The sequence below is a fragment of the Sinocyclocheilus rhinocerous genome, unplaced genomic scaffold, assembly GCF_001515625.1.
Source record: "Sinocyclocheilus rhinocerous isolate Xijiao unplaced genomic scaffold, SAMN03320098_v1.1 scaffold1868, whole genome shotgun sequence".
In the NCBI taxonomy this organism is placed as follows: domain Eukaryota; kingdom Metazoa; phylum Chordata; class Actinopteri; order Cypriniformes; family Cyprinidae; genus Sinocyclocheilus; species Sinocyclocheilus rhinocerous.
The window spans coordinates 234,444-247,729 of record NW_015661949.1 but is presented as its reverse complement, the minus strand read 5'-3'; the positions used below and the strand labels follow the sequence as shown (position 1 = coordinate 247,729).

The following is a 13,286-nucleotide window of genomic DNA, read 5'->3' as shown; positions in this document are numbered from 1 at the left end:
ACATAGCTGTGAAGTTAGTCTTGTGTATATTATCACTTTTAGTGGCCTCTTTCACTATTTTATCCTGGCAAAGTGTCAGATATCCTCAAGTAACAGATATTCACCATATGTTAAGTCAGTCTGTACAGCTCAGAAATATTATCCCCCCCCCTTTACAAAGAACAATAATATGCTTGTCCATCACTCGGAGAAAATCTCCCTGTGTTCCTCAGCTGCTTCTAGCAAGTTCACAATGGGTCAGAAAGATTATGGAAGCTCATCAGTGTAGCTTTTAGAATAACAAGACTGTCATCACTGTGTTTTGTAGACTATTGGACTAAGAATAAGCACAACAAATATGAAATTCAGAGCAATTCAAACAAGATAATTAAGTTATGAGTTCCTATTAGTTGCTTTGCATTGAGTCATGGAGGATGGGATTTAAAGGGAAATGTACACAGTAAAATGCTGAATCAACCTGAGGACATTAGGTTACACCAACAGGTCATTTCTAGGGTTAGAAAGGTATCTTCAGTGTAGTACTGTTCCCTCTGAACACGACCAGTTGTCATATACGAACAGATATTTTTTAAATGTTTTTGAAAGAAGTCCCTTATAGGCTCACCAAAGCATTACTTGTTTGATCAGAAAATGCAGTAAAAAACAGTAATACTGTGAAATATTATTAAATTCATAATAAAAGTTTTCTAATTTACTATATTTTAAAAGGTAATTTATTCTTGTGATGACGAAGCTGAATTTTCAGCAGCCATTACTCTTCAGTGTCACATGATCCTTCAGAAATAATTGTAATATGCTTATTTGCGTAATTGCGTAATCTTTTTTGCATTTTTGTTATCAATGTCATGCTGGTTATTATTTTTTTTGGAAACAGTGATACATTTTTTTCAGGATTATTTGATGAATATGAAGTTTAAAAGAAAGAACAGTATTTATTTTCAACAGAAATCTTTTATAACATAATTGCATTAACAGCCACTTTTGTTCTATTTTATAAGCATCCTTGCTAAATAAAGTATTGATTTCTTAAAAAAAATCTTACCCCACATTTTTGAACAATAGTGTGTGTGTGTGTGTGTGTGTGTGTATACAATATATATATATACATATACATTATATGCATAGACTTCATTTAAACATGTTGATCATATCTTCAAATGAGTCATTTGCAATTTATTGCTAACAATAAATTGCTAATATTGCTATTCCTTGGTGTTCTAAAGTAAATAAGTTATCTATATATGGAAATTGAAATTATTTTACGTGAATTAACACAAAAACTGGTTCCATCACAGAAACTTTACATTTTATTGAGAGCAATGTACAGTACAAAACATCCACCTTAACTCAAATTAGGCCAAATTTCATCCAATCTGACTCTGAAGCTTCTGAATTACAGCGTGGGTTCTCATCAAGACCATGAGCTCCCTTTAGCACTCAGAACACTTCCGTGACTCTAAACAAACACATTTATGAGTGTCAAATGTTAAAATATTGGCAAGAGTATAATCGCATGAGCTCACTGATCCTTAAGGTCAGGACTCAGGTCACTGAGCTGCTCCTCACTTTGGATTCTGTAACTGGGCCTTCCTAAACATGACTCTTTATGGTAGTAATAGTGACCACAGTCTCTCTTAGAGGAGGACTTCTGTAAATTCACACATATTCCACAGTGTCAACTCAGACCTCATGTTTTGTGCAACTGTCCTGGTCTGAATATTTGTCTGTTTGGAGTCCACAAGGCATCAATTTATCTTGCTGCAAGCCACATTATGGCCAAGAATACGGCACATCAGTTCAGTTGCACTGGGAAAATCCCGCTTCCCCTCCCTCCCCCCATCTATGCAGGAGAAATCTGGTGATTGGTGGACAGGGGCGATTGTTGTGTATTTGGGACTAGTCCGCCTGCCCGCCCCAGTAGTGTGGTGTTTTTTAACGCTGTTCTTAGGTGTATGTGAGCCTGCCTATCTCTGAGCAGCGACGTCCCTCTTCTGTCACACCTCCAGGGGGTTCTGGGGCCCCTCGGCCCCCTGCGGAGGATCTGGCTGGAGCCTGCAGATGGGCTTGTTGCACATGGGGCAGACGCTGCGAATTTCCAGCCACTTCACCAGACACCTGAGCAGGAGACAAAGTGAAAAGAGGAGAGAGGGTTTTGTTATGCATCAGCTATCTATAGACTCAAGTGCTTTATGGCCACGTCACAAGACAATGACAGGCTGAAACTGCAGGATGTTTTTAAATAACGAAAATCTGACAGGTGTTATTCAAGGCTAATACTCATATTTAAGTTGCAGTGCCTTGACAGCTTAATGTGTGGTTCTTGTTTTAGTGCCTCTAACAATATTCTGTGTGTCAGGAATCTACATGCTTGAATGTTTTTGAAGGAATGTGTTGTTTTAAATGTTCACATTGTAAAGCATCAATCAGTGTTTACAGCATCCTAATGTTTTATTTTCAGAATACAGAAACATAATGAGAAATGTGACAAGATGGTAAAAGATCTTACTTTTTGTGAAACGCATGAGAACATGGGCAAACCCCTAGTTCATCCCGGCTCCGAAACTCTTCCAGGCAAACTGCACAGGTCTGCTGCAGAGTGAAAGAGAATGGATGAAAAAAACAGAGACAGCCAGAGACTGTCTAATTTTCTAATTTATTTATATTTTATTTAATTATTTATATTTTATAATTTAAACAACTGTGATAGCTCCAAACATTGTTAATACAATAATGTAGATAGTTAGCTAAAAAAAATTCTTACTCACTCTGTCATCCCAAACCTTGCTGGAACAAAAAATAAATAAATGATGCAGCAGAATGTTCAAGCTGCTTTTTTCATATAAGGAATATGAGAGTTGATGGATAGTCCTGTTTTACGTTTATTAAATAAGGGGGAAAAATCAGCTTGGATATTCAGCCTAAATTGTTTTGTGTTCTACGGAAGAAAGTAAGTCATACAGGTTTGAAATGACATGAGGGTGAGTAAATTATAGAAATGTCAGAGTTTTACGTTTGGGTGAACTAAAGGTATAGTTTTGGCAGTTTCTTACTCCAAGAAGACTCAATTTTTTCCCTGGACCTTTTAGAATGACCTGTAAGAAGAAAATATTATATGAATAATAATATATATAATTAGTATATGCATGTGCGTGTATGTATATATATATATATATATGTGTGTGTGTGTGTGTGTGTGTATATATATATATATATATATTATAAATTACCTCATTATATCCATATTGTTCTTGTGTGCCCTGTCGCCTCAATCTGTGAAATATAAAAATGTAGCATTACATACATTAAAAAAATGATCTGTTTTCCTTCACATTCTTTCACTACAGCAGTTTGATGTACTGTACTTGCACTGTATTAATGCATTCATCTTATTAAGTTTTTTCCCTTTGTTTTAAATTTCATAATTTCTGTTTTTCCTTTTTCATCATTTTAAATGGACTTTTATTATATTTTTACTTTCTTTATAATGCCTTTGGAAAGGACTATAAATTACCATTGTCTATGAAATAAAATGCTACATAAATACAATTGCTATGTGATGCTTAATACAGCTATTTATCTTCATTTTGTGTAAATATCCACAGCACTTTCATTGTAACTGCTACATAGTTTAAGATACCTGAACAGGTAGCAACAGAAGATCATGCTCAACATGAAGATGAAGAGGCCAATCCCAAGAATGATGACATAGACATTGAGTGGAAGACGACCGGTGATGTCTGTAGTCATTTTGCAGAATTTGTCTGTAATCTGTTAATCTGAGTCACATAGGCATGCTGCAAGAGAACAAACAAAACCATGATTTTTGTCAACAATATTTGTTAGTGTTTATGGTGAGAGTCATGAGAGCTCAAGACTGCTTAGGATTTATTTTTGCTCATCCTTTTTTTAATCAGTGAAATGAATACACAATTGAAATGGAATAAAAGCATAGACGTTGTTTATTACTCATACATCATGAATCTGTTATACGAGTGGGTCACATATTTCTTTTTGTCAGACCCTTGAAAGACAACACACATCACTGTGATTCTCATGTGTACACTTCTCAGTGTCCCCTGCATGCATATTGCATACTGTGAGCCTGCGGACTGTCCTCGTGTTTCTCAACTCCATGTAACACTGCTCTCATTGTTGGACCTCACTGAGCAGCATGAACTTTTCACTGTAATACATCTTTTAAAACTGAAAAACAAGAGATGTAACAGTGGTGTCGGATGATGTGTTCAACAGATAAGTACAATAGCTTATGTTTTAAAGTTCATTATTTACTGTATAGTTTAATATAGATTGCAATGTAATTTTTAAATCACAGCAAAATACGGCTGTTAATGTGCACATACAAAATTCAACTGAATTTTCATGCAGTGTACTGCAGGAAATTTGATGTAACCATACTATATCTTTGTCTTTGTTGTGATGGCTGATTATTAAATCACAGCAAAATACGGCTGTTAATGTGCACATACAAAATTCAACTGAATTTTCATGTAGTGTACTGCAGGAAATTTACTATATCTTTGTCTTTGTTGTGATGGAAAAAAACCTGTCATCTTGTGTTTTTATTTAGCTAGCTAGCTGTTTATTTACTTAATCAAGTCTTGTAGAAGTCTTTCAAAAGTCCTTGTTAAGTGTACCATATTGACTTTCGGGTTCAAGCTATTTCATCACACATTATTTAGACCTAATCCTAACACATTATTTAGACAACAATGGTTTAACCTATATCCTAAGGCAATACAAGTAAATAGCAACACAAAACCTGTCAGCATGATGTTACAAGGCTTTTAGTATCTGGGATTGAAACGGTCATCTTTGAATCCAAAACGAATCAGTTGCCTCTATAATTTGGTAGAAATAATATTGCTCTGGGCTCTCTGATAAAATATAAATGTTTTCTGTAGCATGATGGTCAGTATTTTCAGACTGCCATAGACCCAAACACTGTTAGCATAAAGAATAGACATCCACACTGTCTGCCGAAACAAAAGCAGACAAGAAACGCTCCACATATATATATATATATATACACACACACACACACACACACACAGTAGAAAAAGAATGCTGTTGTTATATACAGTATATGCTATACATATGCTCTTTAGTATGCTTTAATAAATTAAAACTGTATTTATTTAGTGCAATAAACATGTCAGTGCTCCTTTTTGAAAGTGGAGTTAAAGAAAAGGTAAAAAGATGCTAAGATTTAGCTATATCAATCAACTACAACTGAAAACAGAAATAAATGGTGCTTGAGGGCCAGTAGTTCCTAATGGGGTGACAATGTACTACATAAACAGGTTAACAATGATTTAAACAGTATTTAGTGTTATAAATACTGTGTTTCGGAATTTTAAGCCTTTTAAATGCAAGTAATGAATTTAATATCATTCAACCATTAAACCATTAATTTTCTTACTGTATACAGATTTGCATTTTCAAAAGAAAGAGCAAGAGAGCGTTTGGCAACGAGAGTGAAGCCTGGCCAATTGTCTGTGCAGAAAGACAAACACTAGTGGTGCACCCTTTCTGCCATAAAGCCACCATCTGGTCTTTCTGTGAGGGGTTGAGGGGGAGGCAAGAAATGTGAAGGCCTCAACAACCCAGGCAGGAAGCACCATTTGGGGGGAAACAATAATAAGTGACCTCAGGGTCGAACACTGCCAAACAACCACACAATATTGTGTCTCGCACAATAGATACAGACACATAGTGTGTCTCACAAGTTCAGGTCTTGGAAGAGAGTGTGCCAATCAGGAGAAAGGTAAAAAGGCTTGGGTTTTCAGGTGAAGGAGGGGGTGGAAGTAATATAAGGAGGATTTTAGTTAAACATTGATAGAAAGCCAGTGGGAGGGTCAGGGGCTCTGTGAATAACACATGGTTATGAAGCTGTCCAGATTATGCAGCCACTAGAAATGAAGGGAAGAGGAGGAAGGGGTTATGATTCATACTCACCGTTACACCACTGGATAGGTGCTTGCTCCGCTATACCAAACGATCCAGTAACTTGTGACCAAGGAGACAGTGTTGAAACCCGGTCAAAGGAGTGGGCCGATCCCCTCACTCAAAACCAGATGAATAATACAAGTTTTACACACCCAAAACTCCTACCACAAAACACGGCTTTGAATCTTCAGCGCCTCTGGTTAACACATTACGATCACCCACCAGCTCCTCACTGGCGTATGGAGGAAGGCAGGGTGATTTTGTTTTCTTTGTGTTGAAACATTTACAAAGCCAAGTCAGTCATTGTTGAAACCTGTGTCAACACGGGAACAAATATCAACACCTACTTCTTGGTATCTAAAATGTTTTGTTCAACCACAGGCAAGTTAAAAGAACACCATGTGCTCTTTTTTTCCAGCATCATGATCCAAACCAAGCAGCAGCAAAGAATATGAAAGATTCACAATGTGTCTTTGACATCGACAATGGATCACCATCTACCTCCGCTTGACGTGAAGTTGTTGTCACTGGCTTTTTTTCATTTTTTTACCTCTCTGTAGAGTCACGATAACAAAACAGTGAGAGAGACAATGTACATTACAAAGAGTCACAGATTTCTTTGTCTATCTTCAAAACATTGTCACAAGGCTCACCCCTTCTTGCCGTCAGCCACTTTCCTCTAGTCTTCTCGCTCAAGATTATCACCCTCACGCTACAATCAAGCGTTTTCCCCGGTAACAAAGGAAGAGGAAGAGCGGTGGCACACAGCCGTCAGAGCGAGAGCTTGTGAATGCAGCCCATTCAAAGCTGTGTCTTCCTCACACCATCTGGTCTGGCTTCTCCGCTGCAAAGACACAAAGGATAAAATGCATTTTCCAGACAAAGTGATGAGATTCCTGTGTGTTTCCTGTCGCCTTTTCCAGCAGCCCTGCCTCCACGTAATGGTGCCGATGACTTCTCTCCTGCTCAGTTTGTAAACAGATCTCAGCTCATGTGATTCGCTGTCTGGATCACAGCTCTCCTTTCACCCGCCCCCTCCTCGCTCTCCCCCTCTCCCTTTCTATCCTGTGCTCTCTCTCTTCATCCTACTTCTCTCCAGCTGAAGGCTATTAGGAGGTGACAGTGGCCAGGCGAGCAGACAGGCAGGCCGAGTCAGACTCTCCCTGATGAGTCTGTGTAAGACAAGGCTGGGAGGGGAATGAGGGTTGATTCTCTTTGCTTGACTGGCAGTCACCAAAACAGTAAGAGACTACAGAGGGAAAACAGTGAGAGTGTGAAGCAAGAGGGAAAATATAGAATAGAATAGAATAGAATAGAATAGAATAGAATCTAAGGATACTCTGAGAGCAACCCTACTGTGTTGCAAAAAAATGAAAAAAGAACATGTGACAGAAGCAGTGACGCCAGTAATTTCGTCACTGCAAAAATAAATAAATAACAAAACAAACAAATAAACAAAACACAGCTAATTACACAGTTTTAGTCAAGAGATCAACTCATGTACAGACAGGAAATATGCAACTGGTGATTCATGTTGCACAATATCCGTGTGTTATGTAAAAGGTGCTTTTGCTAAATCTCCCTGAAGATGTCAAGTTCAGCTCAATCGATGGCATTTGTGGCATAATGTTGACTGACAAAAATGTTTGGCCTTGTTGTCTTTAATAAAAAAAAAGTGTCAAGGCATTTTTACCCTTTTTCACAATTAAAGTGAAACGGGGCAAATGTTTGGATGATTTAAAAGAAATGTGAAGCTTGTAATTTTATGAAACTACTTAAATTATTATTAATTTAAAGAATTAACTGAATTCTTCTTAGAAATTATTTGGTTTTGAGTATTATTTGTGCTTAAAGGTGTTTAGACTATTTTTGTTTATGGCAATGCATTGTCATGCCAACAAAGTTGCAAAAATTGATGTAACCTTACACAGAATAGCAATAAGCAATTTTCAAAAAATCATGTTAACATATTGTTTACACCTTGTGGTTAACTAGTGAACTAAATTCAGCCAGGAATATTTCTTAAACATATGAAAATAAAATCTTTTATTTTCTTCTCTTCTCTGAGCAAATTTTGCAGTCACGTGAGCTTTTTGATGCACATTTAAGAATTTAATTGTTAAATTTGCTTCTAATGCACTGGATGTAAACCCAGCAACTGTGAACCAACAAATCTTTCTCAGCTTCAGTTAACTGGGCCCATGATCAAATATCATGAAAGGATTCACTTCACCTCATCAACAACCCCACTGAACACAGATCAGTATTTTCCCTGTACACCAAATCAATTATCATGTGATCACCTCTCATGGCTTCTGTTAAACTGGCAATTTTATTTAAACAATGCTCTATTGATCCTCTCTTTTCCTACCCTCTGACAACCAGGTACCCTCACATATCACTGCATGCTTGGCAATCATCTCTGCCTGGATGAATGCCCATCATTTGAAGCTGAAATGATCAAAAACCAAGCTGTTGTTCCTTCAAGCCAAGAAGCACCCTTGCCAAGACCTTGCCATTTCAACAGACAACTCGACCATCTCACCCACACAGAAAGCCAAGAACCTTGGTGTCACACTGGACAATGTGCTGTCAACTGCAACCTCCATACTAACAACAGTCATATCGTGCAGATTCCTCCTGCAAAACATTTGCCAGACTGTGGTATAGGCCCCAATTTGCTATTGTCTCAGCTACTGCAATGACTCTTGGCCAACCTCCCAGTGTGTGCAATCAAACCTCTGCAGCTCATGCAGAATGCTGCAGCCCGGCTGATATTCAACCTTCCCAAGTACTCCCATGTCACATCTCTGCTGCACCCCCTCCATGGCTTCCTATCCCTGCACAAATCAAGTTCAAAACACCGTTCTAGCTTTCAAGGCAGTTGAAACAGTTCTTAATAGAACCATTTTGTTCTTACAGTGATTAACATTTTAATATAAAGATTTTTTTTTTCCACTACAAAGAACCTAATGTGCAATGAAAAGTTAATGTAAATGGTTCGTCATGGAACCATAGATGCCACTAAAGAACCTTTATTTTTAAGAGTATAGGCTGTATCTGCATTTGCCTGAGCAGGTTTTTTCCTCTAGCAAAAAAGTAATATATTATATATAGTATAATGTAGTATACCAGTTTAGTATGCCAAAATGGTACTGCAGGGTATTTTTATTAAGTATATAAATATGTAAATGTATTTGTAGTATACTTAGCATGAAATAAATGTATTTCAAATACATTTTAGTATATTGTTTTTTCACTTGCTTGTATTTGTACAGGAAGCATTTCTTTAATGGTAGATAGCATTACAAATGCGTGCTTGCCATCTGTTCATCACAATGGTTTCATATGTGATGATGCTAATGTACTTTTGTAGGTCATTCTCAACTCAACTCTCTTAAATTACATAAATTACATGTCAGTAGTAGTTAATAACATTTTTTCCATCTTTATGGAAAAACATACTTTGTGTTTTGTTATAGCAAATATGTTTTAGTCTGCATTATTATTAATTCATTAGACACTAATTTGTCAGATGCACTTTATTGCTTAGCAAAGTGTAACAAGAGGTCATCTTAACCTGAGAGTAAATCATGTCTCTTAAAACAGATGCTAAATAGTTCATTGTGTGTTATCAATATATGACCATTTAAGCTGCCAATCTCCTCTCTACTAAGCTGAAACAGATCATATTATCCTTAAAAAATGAAGAAACTGAACACTGAATTACAGCCTTCAGTGACAAATATCAACATAATACTCAAGCATGTTTACCATGAAGGAACAACAACAACAAAAACAATAAATGAAAAATTCTGAATGTATAAAATTCATATTTAAAATAGAACGCACAAAATGTTTTTCATTCACCTAACAGTTGTTCTCTTTTGTATACATGTCCCATTTGTTTAAGCGGCTGTAGATGGGCGTGTCATCAATCTCTCTGTACATGTAAACCCCAGTGACGCGGTTCCACTCCATTCTGGGAATGACGCTCTTGATTCCCTTGCAGTCTTCTAGAAGCTGCTTCTCCTGATTTTCCAAGGCCACAAAGCCAAAGAAGTTCTTGACACATTCAGCCGCATGGTATTTAGAATGTACTTCAGCCGTACGCTGGAAAAGATCTTGCTCGTTGGAACGATACTGGGTCCAGTACGCCTCCTGCTGATAGCCAAGGGTAGAGCAGCAGTGTTTCATACAGAGGAGCAGAAAGACAGCGAGAGAGATGATTCCCAACAGCAACCAGCCCAACAACTAGATAAAGAAAAGAAAAAAAAGAGGAGATTATACATTTCATACATTTGAGTAAATGCCCAATGATATTAGAAGTGTATTTTTAATCAAGGACTATAACAAGACTAAATTGCAGTGATAAATACCTGGGATTCATACTTTAGCTGGCGTTCAATCACTCTTGAGTAGTTCATAAATGGAGCAGGTATATCCTTACACGGAAACCTGGCCATGATCTCTGGAGTCTTTGTAGTAGGAGGGAAATGATCCAAAGAAGAGGGGTCTACAAACTCACTTAAAGCACAAACATACGCCTCTCCTCTCAGGAGGGAAATAACTGACCAAGTGATGGGGGCAACAACTGCTCTCCCCAAAATGGAGCCCAACAGAGCAAAAGCAGCAGACAGTGATAATTTCTGACATTTTCTGGTGCGGCACTCTGACACAACGTCCCAGGTATTTCGATTGAGCATCACCCCAATAACAAAGAAAGCCAGGGCTGGTACACCAATTGCTGCCAGGCCATACAGGTAATTCTTCTTTGGTGAACATGGACAGTTAAATGCAAAAATATTGTATGCTGTCTGACTGGCTACTGTCCCTAAACCTATCAGGCCATTGAAGATCATGACATCTTTACTCTTGAAGAAGAGCGAGACAAATTTGAAGTTTTCTGAGATGAGTGCAGCCATCGTGTCCTGATTTTCTCAATGTGAATTACTGCAGATTAAACAAAGTCTTTCAGAGAGTCTCTGTAAAGTAAACCTAAAACACTGACAGAAGAGTGAAGAGTCCTCCTTTGTTATCTGACACCATCATACAGAAAAGCAGAAACAGACTCTTAAAAGCTAGAGAAACGTAGATACATAAAAAAATATGCATGTGTACAAATCAGAAGATTATGAGATAAACATTAAATTCAAAGACCGATTTCATGCAGAAAAGCTCTCTGAACAAAGACCCTTTGGGCAAGTCTCAGCACGACACTGAGCCCGAATTAGAAACTAAAAACCATTTAGAAACGGAGACTTACATTCCATTGCAATGAGGTACAAATGGTCTCCCTGAACAGTCATAAAGTTTTACAAATATGTACAAACAAATGCAGACAGCAACAGAAGTCCTTAAAACAAATGAGTTTTCTGTAGGTAGCTCATGTTGTGTTGAAGTAGTGAGGTCTTTCCTTCGCTCAGTCGGTTGTGTGCATGCAGCACTGAATCATCAGCAGGAACTTCATCTGGTTCCAGCCCCAGTGGAAAATATGAGCATTTAACTAAAACAAGCTGGGCAACGTCATAAATCAAATCACCTCCCCACATTAAGTAAAAAATGTCTTGTAAATTAGTTCCCACTATAATTATATTGCATGTTGGAACCAAAAAAAAGAGATAAAACAAAGATGAAAACAAGGTATTATTACTGGTAGTATACTAGCAACAAACATTTGTTAACACAAAACGGCTCTTCAAAAATAGACTAGACTGAAGCTTTTTTCTGGTCCTTAAGTGTTATGACAATTAAAAAATAGATTTTAAAATAATATAAAATATAACTTACTCCAACTGTGGGTCAAAATACTACGGAGCCCGATATGTTGGTGGAAAAAATACAGGATGGGAGGAATTTTGCGCCCTGCGTCGAATTGTGCCTTGCTTGTAAACAAATCCACGATAAAATGAAGTAAACAAAGGACCAAGTTACTACTGACTCGGTCTTGAACTTCATTAAAAATAAAGTTCATCCACTCTTTCCTAACGTTGGGATCACAAGGAAGGCAATGCAAAGACTGTGTTTTCCCACAACTTTACAACACTGTACAGCGTCCTGTTGTCTTCGGAGCCATCTTTATCGTTTGATTTCTGTGTAGTGTGTTCGCCTCTCTCGTTTAGCCACACTATTATGTCATAAAGAGGCACATTCCACAACCTGTCATTTTGGCAGATTGGCTTCAATATAAGCTGTTTTTAGACTAACAAGAACATTTTGAGTTCTGAAACTTACTGGATGTTTTAATAGTACAGTGATCTCTTTAATTTAAAATGATCAAGTGAATTTTGAATTCTCAGTTCATGACCCCTTTAATGAAGCATTTTCTGTTCTATATAATGGTTTAACACAAAAGTTTTGTAAAAAAAAAAAAAAAATTCTCGCATCTCGTATTTTTTTCACCACTTAAGGCTCTTTGTGAAATACCTCTAGTGACAGAAGTGTTACGTTGACAAATTTAGCGTTTTTGTATTATTTTATTTTTACTACAGTATGGTGTATATTTTGAAGCTACATATTGGCCACATACATATTCCTTCATACTTCACAACAAATATTTTCATTCCCAGTCATAAAAACAATTAGTTGCACTAAAAATGGAAAAAGAATCGCAAAATGCTACAGTAAAAACGCATTCATTGGTTATGTATATAATTAGAATTTCTCTCAAAATTTAATGTACCGTAGTTACTTTTTCTAATTGAATCAAATGTATTTATTTATTTGTTTGTTTGTTTGTTTATTTTGATGTTCAGGGCAAAAAATGATTTCACAATAACAAAACCATAACATTAATATTAAAAATGACCAAAAATCATTTAAACTACAATTTTAATGGCACACTAAGTGTCTTTTTTTTAAATTAAATGAGCCATTAACTCGTTACAAACATAAATCTTGCTGTGTGAGCTGGTAACGTCAAAATTTTAAACAAAACCATAACATTAATATTAAAAATGACCAAAAATCATTTAAACTACAATTTTAATGGCACACTAAGTGTCTTTTTTTAAATTAAATGAGCCATTAACTCGTTACAAACATAAATCTTGCTGTGTGAGCTGGTAACGTCAAAATTTTCATTACAAAAAAATATTATATTTTTAATAATATTTTATTGGACAATTATTCAGTAATACCTTTCAGGAAGCATGATCATTTTCTGCATACTATTCAGTAAAAATAGCATTTGTAACACTTAATTTGAAGCTGGCGGTTAGTAAATAAAACTGCACGCGCCTTGCAGAAGAACATGTTTTGGTTGTGCTTTACAACTTTACAAGTCAGATGAGCCTCTGTGGAAGAAACGCAACCAAAAC

At 36.7% G+C, this 13,286-nt stretch overlaps 2 protein-coding genes across 5 annotated transcripts; both read right to left on the bottom strand.

Annotated features, from left to right (window-relative positions):
- Positions 1–1,290: 1,290 nt before the first annotated feature.
- LOC107726969 (RING finger protein 122) lies at positions 1,291–7,144 on the bottom strand. 3 transcript variants are annotated; one of them, XM_016536681.1, is made up of 7 exons: positions 6,621–7,144; positions 5,977–6,521; positions 3,638–3,794; positions 3,228–3,270; positions 3,051–3,092; positions 2,507–2,589; positions 1,291–2,115 (listed from the first exon to the last, which is right to left on the bottom strand). In XM_016536681.1, exons 3-7 carry the CDS (start codon positions 3,745–3,747, stop codon positions 1,995–1,997), a joined length of 399 nt encoding a protein of 132 aa, XP_016392167.1. In that variant the 5' UTR covers positions 3,748–3,794; positions 5,977–6,521; positions 6,621–7,144; the 3' UTR covers positions 1,291–1,994. The 3 variants fall into 3 exon arrangements, with proteins under 3 accessions (XP_016392167.1, XP_016392166.1, XP_016392168.1); XM_016536680.1 differs by having other exon boundaries at positions 5,977–7,144; XM_016536682.1 differs by lacking the exon at positions 5,977–6,521.
- Positions 7,145–9,502: 2,358 nt separating this feature from the next.
- On the bottom strand, positions 9,503–11,797 carry LOC107726938 (calcium homeostasis modulator protein 2-like). Of its 2 annotated transcripts, none has more exons than XM_016536633.1 (4): positions 11,758–11,797; positions 11,234–11,533; positions 10,347–10,973; positions 9,503–10,221 (listed from the first exon to the last, which is right to left on the bottom strand). In XM_016536633.1, exons 3-4 carry the CDS (start codon positions 10,890–10,892, stop codon positions 9,838–9,840), a joined length of 930 nt encoding a protein of 309 aa, XP_016392119.1. In that variant the 5' UTR covers positions 10,893–10,973; positions 11,234–11,533; positions 11,758–11,797; the 3' UTR covers positions 9,503–9,837. The 2 variants fall into 2 exon arrangements, with proteins under 2 accessions (XP_016392119.1, XP_016392120.1); XM_016536634.1 differs by having other exon boundaries at positions 11,234–11,437.
- Positions 11,798–13,286: the final 1,489 nt, after the last annotated feature.